The 12,326-nt window shown below is 40.0% G+C and overlaps 2 protein-coding genes across 2 annotated transcripts; both read left to right on the top strand.

Annotated features, from left to right (window-relative positions):
* Nucleotides 1-608: 608 nt before the first annotated feature.
* Nucleotides 609-1,550, top strand: LOC138441658 (olfactory receptor 10H3-like). Its single transcript, XM_069592756.1, has one exon. It carries the CDS (start codon nucleotides 696-698, stop codon nucleotides 1,548-1,550), a length of 855 nt encoding a protein of 284 aa, XP_069448857.1. The 5' UTR covers nucleotides 609-695.
* Nucleotides 1,551-6,006: 4,456 nt separating this feature from the next.
* LOC138440631 (olfactory receptor 10H4-like) lies at nucleotides 6,007-6,945 on the top strand. The gene has a single exon (XM_069590296.1). It carries the CDS (start codon nucleotides 6,097-6,099, stop codon nucleotides 6,943-6,945), a length of 849 nt encoding a protein of 282 aa, XP_069446397.1. The 5' UTR covers nucleotides 6,007-6,096.
* The last annotated feature ends 5,381 nt before the right edge of the window (nucleotides 6,946-12,326 follow it).

The raw sequence follows: 12,326 nt of genomic DNA, 5'->3' as shown, positions 1-12,326 counted from the left end.
TTCAAAATCACTGCCTCAGCTGTCACTTGGTACATTTTTTCTGGCATATATTCTTCCATCGACTTATTTTCAAACTTTCTGTTCAGCTCATTTAGAACAGTAAATATCAATATGAAACAACACATAAAAAAGAGTACCATTAACATAGTATTAAAATAAATATGAATGTATTAAATTATCTATTAAAAGACAAATATTCTCAGAGGGAAAACATTTTACAACCTTGAGAACCAAATAAGTATTTCCTATAATAGGTGCATTATTCAAGAGAATATGATCCTGATCATCTATGTTTGTCTTCAATGCCTCCAAAAAAAAAACGAAAACTTCTCATTTTGTAGTCTCTGTGGAAAACCCAGGAGCTAAACTATGTCTTCAGCATTTAATATACTGATCTCATTTTATTTTTATCACATTATGGGATGACAACAGCTATTATGATTTATTCCATCTTACTGATGAAAATTTTGAGACCCGGAAAAATTAAGAAGATAGTTATATAGTACAGAAGTCTTCAATTATCATTTAACCTATGTTAGAGCCTCTGTTTTAACCACTGGGCCTCCATCTTGCTTCTGATGTCCCCAAATGCAGCATCCTCGCCTGCTCAGAACTACAGCACAGTGTCTGAATTCATCCTCATCGGCTTCTCCCACTTCCCTCAGCAGCTCTTGCCCACCTTCTTCCTGCTGTACATGCTGATGTACCTGTTCACGCTGCTGGGCAACCTGCTCATCATGGGCACCATCTGGAGGGAGTACAGCCTCCACACTCCCATGTACCTCTTCCTGTGTGCCCTCTCCATCTCCGAGATCCTGTTCACTGTTGCGGTCACCCCTCGCATGCTGGCGGACATGCTCTCCACCCATCGCTCCATCACCTTTGTGGCCTGTGCCAGCCAGATGTTTTTTTCCTTCACTTTTGGCTTTACCCACTCCTTCCTGCTCATGATCATGGGTTACGACCGCTACGTGGCCATCTGCCATCCCCTGCGCTACAACGTGCTCATGAGCACCCGTGACTGTGCCCGTCTTGTGTCCTGGTGCTGGGCTGGTGGCTCGGTCATGGGGATGATGGTGACACTGATAGTTTTCCATCTCACTTTCTGTGGGTCTAAGGAGATTCACCATTTTGTCTGCCATGTGCTTTCCCTCTTGAAGCTGGCCTGTGGGAAGGAGACAACCTCTGTCACCATGGGTGTGATCCTGGTCTGTGTCACGGCCCTGATGGGCTGCTTGTTCTTCATCGTCCTCTCCTATGTCTTCATCGTGGCTGCCATCCTGAGGATCCCCTCCACTGAGGGCCGGCACAAGACCTTCTCCACCTGTGTCTCCCACCTCACCATAGTGGTCGTGCACTACGGTTTTGCCTCCATCATCTACCTCAAGCCCAAGGGCCCTCATTCTATGGACAGTAACACTCTGCTGGCCACCACCTACACAGTCTTCACCCCCTTTCTTAGCCCCATCATATTCAGTCTCAGGAATAAGGAGCTGAAGAACTCCATACAGAGAAACTTCCGCAGAAAATTCTCTTCTTTAAGCTCCTGATGACCAGTTGGGTGGTGAAGAAAAGGGCTAGGATCATAATATTTGTCTCCGTAGAACTATGGTAAGGATTCAGATGTGTTAAAATGTCTACACTCCATACTAGCTATTTATTTTTCCTCCGTTAGGAAGGTGTCCTTCTGGCACCACTCTTTCATGACACTATGTGATAAACTCCATCCCATCATCTATGGCTTAGGACATGTATCTATGATCAAGTAAGGAGCATCTCATGAATGAGTGTTGGCCTTGATGCCCATGGTTCTTTCTGAATGGACAAGCAAGAAAAGACTTAATTTTTCTCTTTACCCACTAATATAAAATAAAAAACAATAACAGAAAATAATTATAAAAACCAACAAACATTGAAAATTTTCTCTATATCAAGCACAGTGTCCAGTGTTGTATAACTATCTTTTTAGCTATGACAAATGTAAAAATAAAAAAGAATAAATTATTTGTCTCCATGGCAATTGTTTATTAATTACAGGGCTATGAGAGAGAACTAGAAGCAAAAATGAAGGAGGGGGAGAAAGTAAAAAAGAAAGAGTGATTTAGAGGAGAAAGAAGGGTGATAGAGGGAAGGAGAAAGGGAAGAGGATCAATGCTTAGGTAAGCACGTACACATATTTAAAGTGTATTGTTAGCTCATGTCTTACAGAAATCTTTTTCCCACACAACTTTCAGTAACACATACATTTCTCATTACTGTGTTAAAGTTGTATCTTTTTGGGCAGTGTGTTTAAAGGGCAGAGGGCTATCTCAAGATGGCACAAAGAGAGATCAGAAGCTACCTACAGGTATTTCATTATGCAGAAAGGAAATGTTGGCGGAGGTTACATAACATGTGGATAGAGTCCTATGGACCTTTTTATCTGTTTGACTCCCATGCTGATTTTTGGGAATATATGATTGAGGATCCAGGAATTCACATTCCTCTGTGGAATGTAAATTGTTAACTTGAAAGATGAGGTTAAATATTTGAGTTGCAAACAAAAGATGTTTTATAAGGATAAACCCACAGCCACCAGTCATCTCATTAGCATACAAAAGACACTCTTATCACAGGGTCAGAGATCAAGGACAACACCAAAACCCCAAATATTTGTGTTCTATAACATAACAGGGAGGCATATGTGAATGTCAGACTATGTGACTAGGTCACCAGGACCATGGGAATAGGGTGTAATTTTATTGAGAAGAGAAGTAAGATGATCCAATTTGACCATAGATGTTGAACACTTAAAATGCCCGAGAGAAACCAGTACCCAAGATTTAGCTCTCAATTACCTTTGTCTGGGAAGCCCTCCAGCTGCCCTCACCCCAGGGCAGAGTCACTGATTCCCACTTGGGATTTCTCCAGCTCCTGCCTTGCCTCTGACCCTTCCTTGATCCCAAGTTGATGACATTATCTGTGTCCAACCTAGCCTCCTCAATGACTGGGAGCTTCTCAGCCCTGAACATGAGCTGAGATTTCTGAGTACAGAAAGCAGGGAGTCTTTTTGTGTGTGGATATTTGGAGGAAATTTAGAGGCAGTAGTCCCTGAAGATCCCCTGTGGCCCCTCCCAGCCTCTCCAGACCCTGAAGACAGATCTTCTAGGCTGGCATCCTGAAGAGACCCTAGGGAGCAGCCAGCAGGAAAGGCTGCAGCAGAAATAAGCAGACAGTATCTGTTCTAGGAGGTCCAATCCCACCCCGGCCTATGGGCACCACTGTTAGCATCAAGCAGCAGAGATTCTTCTGCCCTTCGTTACTGGCCACTTCATGGAAAAGGCAGGCCAGGCTGAGGGAGACCTGGAGGGAATGGTAGGAATGAAGAACCCTACAGTTGTGGGAAGCATTGCCCAGCCTGGGGATGGAGGTCAGTCCTGGGGAGGTCGTTAGGGAAGAGCTCCATCTTGGGAGGCTGCCTGAGGTCTTCTCAGTTTGTCCATCTGAGTCTTTAGCTCTCACCCAACGCAGGTGCCCTTTGCAGTTTGTGGGTCGGTGGTTCTCAGACTCAAGTCTTTGGAATATTTACATTTCTGGTTAACTCCAGCTGTTTTTGTAACAGAGATATTCCGAGTGTGATGTGAAGACTTCTGGGGGTCCCTGACAACTTTTCTGCAGGTCCGTGAGATCCTTATTCTACCAGTGAGAATGTTTTTCATCATCTACTTCAACTAAAACAACATGTTTTAGACTGAATGAAGAAGCAGACACTGCCATCAAATTGTCTCCTACAAGGCAGATATTAAGTGTATTTAAAAAAAATGTGCAACAAAGCCACTCTTCTCACTCTTAAGTTTTTCTGAAAATGTTACTTGACTAAAAAATGTTACTAGCATGTGCTAGTTTTATTAGTGTTCTTTTAAATGTACTAATAATTAAATATTTTTAATTCTTGGTTTTAATTTCTAACATAGTAAAAATTCTTACAATCCACTCAAACAAAAACCCTTTAGGGGCCTCAGTAATATTTTAGTGTAAAGATATCCTGCAACCAAAATACTTGAGAGGTTTCTGTATAGCTGGTGTTGCTATTGGGAATTTTATCTTAATTTTAACTTAAATTGTATACTTTGATGATTATTAGATATAATATGATGAGAAAGATCATGAATCTTTGAAAGGTGATCTTTCTTTATGTAGCCTTGTGATCTCTTATTGTTCTAACATGTTACATCTTTATTCTTTTATCTTTTCTAGATAGATGCTCAAGTCTTCCCTTCCAATCCTTATGTATCTTCTTTTTTCCCTTGTAGCATCCCTCATGACATTCAGTTCCATGTTAAAGAACAGCAGAGACAGTAAGTATGCTTGGCTTGTTCTTGATCCTAAAATAATGCATCTAGTTTCCCCATTAGTATACTACTTGCTGGCTTTATGGTGCATTTTCTTTTCTTAAACTTATTTTTATTGCAATTCAGTTGCTTTACTATGTTATTATAGCTTCTGCTGTACAGCAAAGTGAATCAGCTATATGTGTACATATGAAAAAGTGAAAGTGTTAGTTGCTTGGCCATGTCCAACTCTTTGTGACCCCATGGACCATAGCCTGCCAGGCTCCTCTGTCCATAGAATTCTCCAGGCAAGAATACTGGAGTGGTTGGCCATTCTCTTCTCCAGGGGATCTTCTCGACCCAGGTATTGAAACTGGGTCTCTTGCATTGCAGGTGGATTCTTTACCATCTAAGCTATCAAGAAGATCCCTGTATACAAATATCCTCTCTTTTTTGGACTTTATAATATATATTCTTAATCTAGCTATGAAAGTCACCTTCCCACATGGTCAAAAGAGTTTTTTTTTTTTAAATTGTGAATAAAAGTTGAATATTAGAACATTATTCCTGCCTTATTTGGAATAATAATAAATATATGATTTTTCTTTTATAGCTTATTCATGTAGTGAATCACATGATAGATTTTCTGATGTTGAACCATCCTTGTCATTAATAGGATAAATCAAAGCTACATGATCATAATATATTATTTTTACTACCATGAGATTTTACTGGGTTATACCCTACTATGAGTTTTTAAATCTGCATGAGTAGATAAAATGAGCTCATAATTATCTTCTCTTACAAATATTCTTACCTGGTTTTAGAATCAAGATTGCATTAACCTGATGCAAAGAGCTGGGCAATTTCATGTATTTTTCTGTTTGTTGAAGAACATGCATATGATACTCACCCACTGTTCCTTAAAAGTTTAGAGAGCTTACTTGCAAACACAATTGGGGAAATGATTTTAGGGAGGAAAGCTTTTTAACTAACTAAAACTTTAAAAAAATATTTATGTACCTGGGACCCCTAATTTTTCTTGTGCCAGTTTTGGAATTTTACATTCTTTTAAGAGTTCATTCATTTCATCTAGAGTTTCATATTTTTTGACATACTGTTTTACTATTTTTATTAATTTCCAATATTCATTATATTTATATTTACTTCCTAATTTTAATTTCATGTTTTGTTGTTAGTATCTTCTCTTTCTGTCTCTCTATCTTATTAATCTTTTCCAATAACCTAATTTGACTTTATTTAAGCACACTTTTTTCCTGGATAAAATTTCTTAATAAAATATCTAAATTTGTATATTTAACCCCAATATTATTTTACCCTAAAACTTTGATATTTGATGTTTAAACTAGTCAATTAGAAATATTTCTGAATTGATTTTATGATTTACTTTTGAACGAAAAGGTTATAATGAGAACCCAGTGGCCAAACTATGTCTTAAGCACTTGATACACATAAGCGTTTAATCTCAGTTTATCTTTATCACAAGACTGAATAGTGAGAAGTATTATGATTTCACCCATTTTACTGATGAAGATGGTGAGACCCAGATAAATTAAGGACATTTAAAATAGTATACAGCTCTTAAATTTCCATTTGATCTACATCAGAGCCTATGCTTTAACCATTGTTGATTCTGTCTCTGATCTCCCCAGGTGCAGCATCCTCATCTGCTCAGAACTACAGCACAGTGTCTGAATTCATCCTCATCGGCTTCTCCCACTTCCCTCAGCAGCTCCTGCCCACCTTCTTCCTGCTGTACCTGCTGATGTACCTGTTCACGCTCCTGGGCAACCTGCTCATCATGGGCACCATCTGGAGGGAGCACAGCCTCCACACTCCCATGTACCTCTTCCTCTGTGCCCTCTCCATCTCCGAGATCCTGTTCACTGTTGCGGTCACCCCTCGCATGCTGGCGGACATCCTCTCCACACATCACTCCATCACCTTTGTGGCCTGTGCCAGCCAGATGTTCTTCTCCTTCACGTTTGGCTTTACCCACTCCTTCCTGCTCATGATCATGGGCTACGACCGCTACGTGGCCATCTGCCACCCCCTGCGCTACAACGTGCTCATGAGCACCCGTGACTGTGCCCGTCTTGTGTCCTGGTGCTGGGCTGGTGGCTCGGCCATGGGGATGATGGTGACATTGGTAGTTTTTCACCTCAGCTTCTGTGGGTCTAAGGAGATCCACCATTTTGGCTGTCACGTGTTTGCCCTCTTGAAGCTGGCCTGTGGGAAGGGGACAGCCTCTGTCACCATGGGTGTGATCCTGGTCTGTGTCACGGCCCTGATGGGCTGCTTGTTCTTCATCGTCCTCTCCTATGTCTTCATCGTGGCTGCCATCCTGAGGATCCCCTCCGCTGAGGGCAGGCACAAGACCTTCTCCACCTGTGTCTCCCACCTCACCATAGTGGTTGTGCACTACGGTTTTGCCTCCATCATCTACCTCAAGCCCAAAGGCCCCCATTCTATGGACAGTAACACTCTGCTGGCCACCACCTACACGGTCTTCACCCCCTTTCTTAGCCCCGTCATATTCAGTCTCAGGAATAAGGAGCTGAAGATCGCCATTCAGAGAAGCTTCCACAGAAAATTCTCTTCTCTAGGCTTCTAATGACCAGTTGGGTGTTGGAGAAATATGAACAAAGGGCTGGTATAATAATGTCTATCTCCTTAGAAGTCTTGTAAGGATGTAGGTTTGTGAGTATACCCACACTTCATAGAGTTTGATACATACTGGCTATTTGTTTCACCTCAATTTTTTTGTCTCCCTCTTGCACAGACTTGAGCCATCATGATCTCTTTTTTATACCTCACGTGATAAAACCTGTTTCATCATCTATGCCTTAGAATTGTAATCTATCTATAAGCAGACAGGGAGCATCAGATGGGTGTGGGGGCACTGATGCAGGTGGATTGTCTTGAATGGGCAAGCTAGAGAAGATTTTCATATAAAATAAAAATAAAAAGATTAATGTGAAGCCGATAATATTGGGTCAGCCAAAATGGTCATAAGAAGTTACAGAAAACCTAAAGGAGCATTTTGGCCAGCCCAGTAAGTACCACCCAAACACTAAGCAGTTTTGTGTATGAAGCACTGTGTCCAATGTCTTTTTTAAATTTTTTTTTCTTGGAGGTGGACCATTTAAAACTCTTTATTCAACTTGTTACAATGTTACTTCTATTTAATGTTTTGATTTTATGGCTGCAAGATGTGTGGGATCTTAGCCCCATGACCAGGGTTGAAACTCACAGCCCCTGCACTGGAAAGGCAAAGTCTTAACCAGTGGGCCACCAGGAAAAGTGTGTCAGTCACTCAGTCATGTCTGAATCTTTATGACTCCATGGACTGTAGCCCTCAGGCTCCTCTGTCCACGGGATTCTCTAGGCAAGAATACTGGAGTGGGTTGCCATTTCCTTCTTCAGGAGATCTTCCTGACCCAGGGATGGAACCCTGGTCTCCTGAATGGCAGGCAGTTTCTTTCCCATCTGAGCCACCAGAGAAGTCCCCTCCAATGTCTTTTAATTGTCATCATCTTAGTTACAACACATGTAAAACAAGAAAACTGTTTCCAAGATATAGGTTTGCTATTTACATTTCCATACTATCTCTGGAATGGATAGACCTAACAGAGGTTTTCTGTCTTGAGCTGAGCTGAGTGAAGTAGGTCAGAATGCAGGAGGAAAGGAAAAGAGAATGAACTAGTGAATGGGAATCTTTTAAATTCTTCTGTAAAATACATTGGATAAATAGGAAATGGGGGACTTCCCTGGTGGTCCAGTGGCTAAGAATCCACCTGCCAACACAAGAGACATGGGTGTCATCCCCAGTCTGAAAAGATTGCACGTGTCATGAGGCAGCTGAGCCTTTGCACCAGTTACTGAGCCTGCGATCTAGTGATGTGGGCCACAACCACTGAAGCCCATGCACCTAGAGCCTGTGCTCCGTGACGAGGGAAGCCACCTCAGTGAGAAGCCCAGGCCCCACAGTAAAGAGCAGCCCCCACTCACCGCAACTAGCAAAAGTCTGCAAGCAGCCGTGATGACCCAGTGCAGGCCATAAATAATTTTTTTTTTGAAAATAGGAAATGGGGTCAAATCTGGGAAAGAGAGAGAGAATGAATCTGTTGGTAACAGGTCTAATTGCATATGAGGAAGAAGAAAGAGAGGAAACGTAAGGGATTTAGAAAGGGAACTAGAGAGGAAGAGGGAGTGAAATAGGAGAGAAAGAGAGTGAATGAGAGGAGGGAGAGAGAGAAAGGAGGGGGAAAGTAAAAAGAACAGAAGGGTCAGTTCTTAAGAACCTAAAATGTGTTAAAAGGATGTTTCTAGCTGACATATTATGAAAATTCTTTTTCCCCTTTCCTGCACATACATTAAGTAAAATATTAATTTCTCATGAAATTGATTGTGTATAAGTTGTTTCTCTTTGGGGTGTATGTTCAAGGGTAAAGTGCTATCTGAAAAAGGTACAGATGTCCAAGGCTACTTTTGGATAATCCCATTATGTAGATGAGAAATGTGGGTGGAGGTCACACAACTGGTAAAGACTTATGGGGGGACCTCACTGGTAGGCCAGTGATATAGTCCTCCTTCCAATGCAGGGACGTGGGTTCAATCCTTGGTTAGGGAACTAAGATCCCACATGCTTTGGGGCAACTAAACCCATGCACCACAGCTAGGGAGCCTGCATGCTGCAATGAAGACCAAACACAGCCAAAATAAAGGCAGGGGGCGGGGGAGTGCCGGACGGATTCATGGGGAAGTTTAGATCTATCTGATTCCCATGCTGATGTTTGAGAATGATATGACTGAGGAATCAGGAAGGAGGCTTTCCATGGGATGTAAAGTTTTAACTTGAAGTGAGACCAGACCTCAAGTTGGAGACAGAAGAGATTTTAAAACAAGGATCTTAAGAATATCTATCATATATTAATCAAATTAACAAAGATCAAACACAAAGAACAAATATTAAAAGAAGCAAGGGAAAAACAACAAATAACACACAAGGGGATTCCCATAAGGACAACAGCTGATCTTTCAATAGAAACTCTTCAGGCCAGGAGGGAATGGCAAGACATACTTAAAGTGATGAAAGACAATAACCTACAGCCCAGATTACTGTACCCAGCAAGGATCTCATTCAAATACGAAGGAGAAATCAAAAGCTTTACAGACAAGCAAAAGCTGAGAGAATTCAGCACCACCAAACCAACTCTCCAACAAATTCTAAAGGATATTCTCTAGACAGGAAACACGAAAAGGGTGTATAAACCCGAACCCAAAACAATAAAGTAAATGGTAACAGGATCATACTTATCAATAATTACCTTAAACGTAAATGGGTTGAACGCCCCAACCAAAAGACAAAGACTGGCCGAATGGATACAAAAACAAGACCCCTCTATATGCTGCTTACAAGAGACCCACCTCAAAACAAGGGACACATACAGACTGAAAGTGAAGGGCTGGGAAAAGATATACCACGCAAATAGAGACCAAAAGAAAGCAGGAGTGGCAATACTCATATCTGATAAAATAGACTTTAAAACAAAGGCTGTGAAAAGAGACAAAGAAGGCCACTACATAATGATCAAAGGAACAATCCAAGAAGAAGACATAACAATTATAAATATATATGCACCCAATATAGGAGCACCGCAATATGTAAGACAAATGCTAACAAGTATGAAAGGGGAAATCAACAATAACGCAATAACAGTGGGAGACTTAAATACCCCACTCACACCTATGGACAGATCAACTAAACAGAAAATTAACAAAGAAACGCAAACTTTAAACAATACATTAGATCAGTTAGACCTAATTGATATCTATAGGACATTTCACCCCAAAACAATGAATTTCACCTTTTTTTCAAGTGCTCATGGAACCTTCTCCAGGATAGATCACATCCTGGGCCATAAATCTAAACTTGATAAATTCAAAAAAATCAAAATCATTCCAAGCATCTTTTCTGACCATAATGCATTAAGATTAGATCTCAATTACAGGAGAAAAACTATTAAAAATTCCAACATATGGAGGTTGAACAACACACATCTGAATAACCAACAAATCACAGAAGAAATCAAAAAAGAAATCAAAATATGCATAGAAACTAATGAAAATGAAAACACAACAACCCAAAACCTGTGGGATACTATAAAAGCAGTGCTAAGAGGAAAGTTCATAGCAATACAGGCATACCTCAAGAAACAAGAAAAAAAGTCAAATAAATAACCTAACTCTACACCTAAAGCAACTAGAAAAGGAAGAATTGGAGAACCCCAGAGTTAGTAGAAGGAAAGAAATCTTAAAAATTAGGGCAGAAATAAATGCAAAAGAAACAAAAGAGACCATAGCAAAAATCAACAAAGCCAAAAGCTGGTTCTTTGAAAGGATAAATAAAATTGACAAACCATTAGCCAGACTCATCAAGAAGCAAAGTGAGAAAAATCAAATCAATAAAATTAGAAATGAAAATGGAGAGATCACAACAGACAACGCAGAAATACAAAGGATCATAAGAGACTACTATCAGCAGTTGTATGCCAATAAAATGGACAACGTGGAAGAAATGGACAAATTCTTAGAAAAGTACAATTTTCCAAAACTGAACCAGGAAGAAATAGAAAATCTTAACAGACCCATCACAAGCACGGAAATTGAAACTGTAATCAGAAATCTTCCAGCAAACAAAAGCCCAGGTCCAGATGGCTTCACAGCTGAATTCTACCAAAAATTTCGAGAAGAGCTAACACCTATCCTCCTCAAACTCTTCCAGAAAATTGCAGAGGAAGGTAAACTTCCAAACTCATTCTATGAGGCCACCATCACCCTAATACCAAAACCTGTCAAAGATGTCACAAAAAAAGAAAACTACAGGCCAATATCACTGATGAACATATGTGCAAAAATCCTCAACAAAATTCTAGCAATCAGAATCCAACAACACATTAAAAAGATCATACACCATGACCAAGTGGGCTTTATCCCAGGGATGCAAGGATTCTTCAATATCCGCAAATCAATCAATGTAATTCACCACATTAACAAATTGAAAAATAAAAACCATATGATTATCTCAATAGATGCAGATAAGGCCTTTGACAAAATTCAACATCCATTTATGATAAAAACTCTCCAGAAAGCAGGAATAGAAGGAACATACCTCAACATAATAAAAGCCATATATGACAAGCCCACAGCAAACATTATCTTCAATGGTGAAAAATTGAAAGCATTTCCCCTAAAGTCAGGAACAAGACAAGGGTGTCCACTTTCACCGCTACTATTCAACATAGTTCTGGAAGTTTTGGCCACAGCAATCAGAGCAGAAAAAGAAATAAAAGGAATCCAAATTGGAAAAGAAGGGGTAAAACTCTCACTGTTTGCAGATGACATGATCCTCTACATGGAAAACCCTAAAGATTCCACCAGAAAATTACTAGAGCTCATCAATGAATATAGTAAAGTTGCAGGATATAAAATCAACACACAGAAATCCCTTGCATTCCTATACACGAATAATGAGAAAGTAGAAAAAGAAATTAAGGAAACAATTCCATTCACCATTGCAACGAAAAGAATAAAATACTTAGGAATATATCTACCTAAAGAAACTAAAGACTGTCTTTTCACCTTGCTGATATTTTCCTTTGTTGTGCAGAAGCTTTTAATTTTAATTAGATCCCATTTGTTTATTTTTGCTTTTATTTCCAGAATTCTGGGAGGTGGATCATAGAGGATCCTGCTGTGATTTATGTCTGAGAGTGTTTTGCCTATGTTCTCCTCTAGGAGTTTTATAGTTTCTGGTCTTACATTTAGATCTTTAATCCATTTTGAGTTTATTTTTGTGTGGGGTGTTAGAAAGTGATCTAGTTTCATTCTTTTACAAGTGGTTGACCAGTTTTCCCAGCACCACTTGTTAAAGAGATTGTCTTTACTCCATTGTATATTCTTGCCTCCTTTGTCAAAGATAAGGTTCCATAT

Source organism: Ovis canadensis, chromosome 5, assembly GCF_042477335.2.
Source record: "Ovis canadensis isolate MfBH-ARS-UI-01 breed Bighorn chromosome 5, ARS-UI_OviCan_v2, whole genome shotgun sequence".
In the NCBI taxonomy this organism is placed as follows: domain Eukaryota; kingdom Metazoa; phylum Chordata; class Mammalia; order Artiodactyla; family Bovidae; genus Ovis; species Ovis canadensis.
The sequence above is the reverse complement of the archived record's forward strand: the minus strand, read 5'-3'. Positions and strand labels throughout refer to the sequence as shown.

Bases quoted from the DNA above. Each gene is read 5' to 3' on its own strand.
- LOC138441658 (XM_069592756.1), top strand. From the start codon at position 696: ATGCTGATGTACCTGTTCACGCTGCTGGGCAACCTGCTCATCATGGGC.
- LOC138440631 (XM_069590296.1), top strand. From the start codon at position 6,097: ATGTACCTGTTCACGCTCCTGGGCAACCTGCTCATCATGGGCACCATC.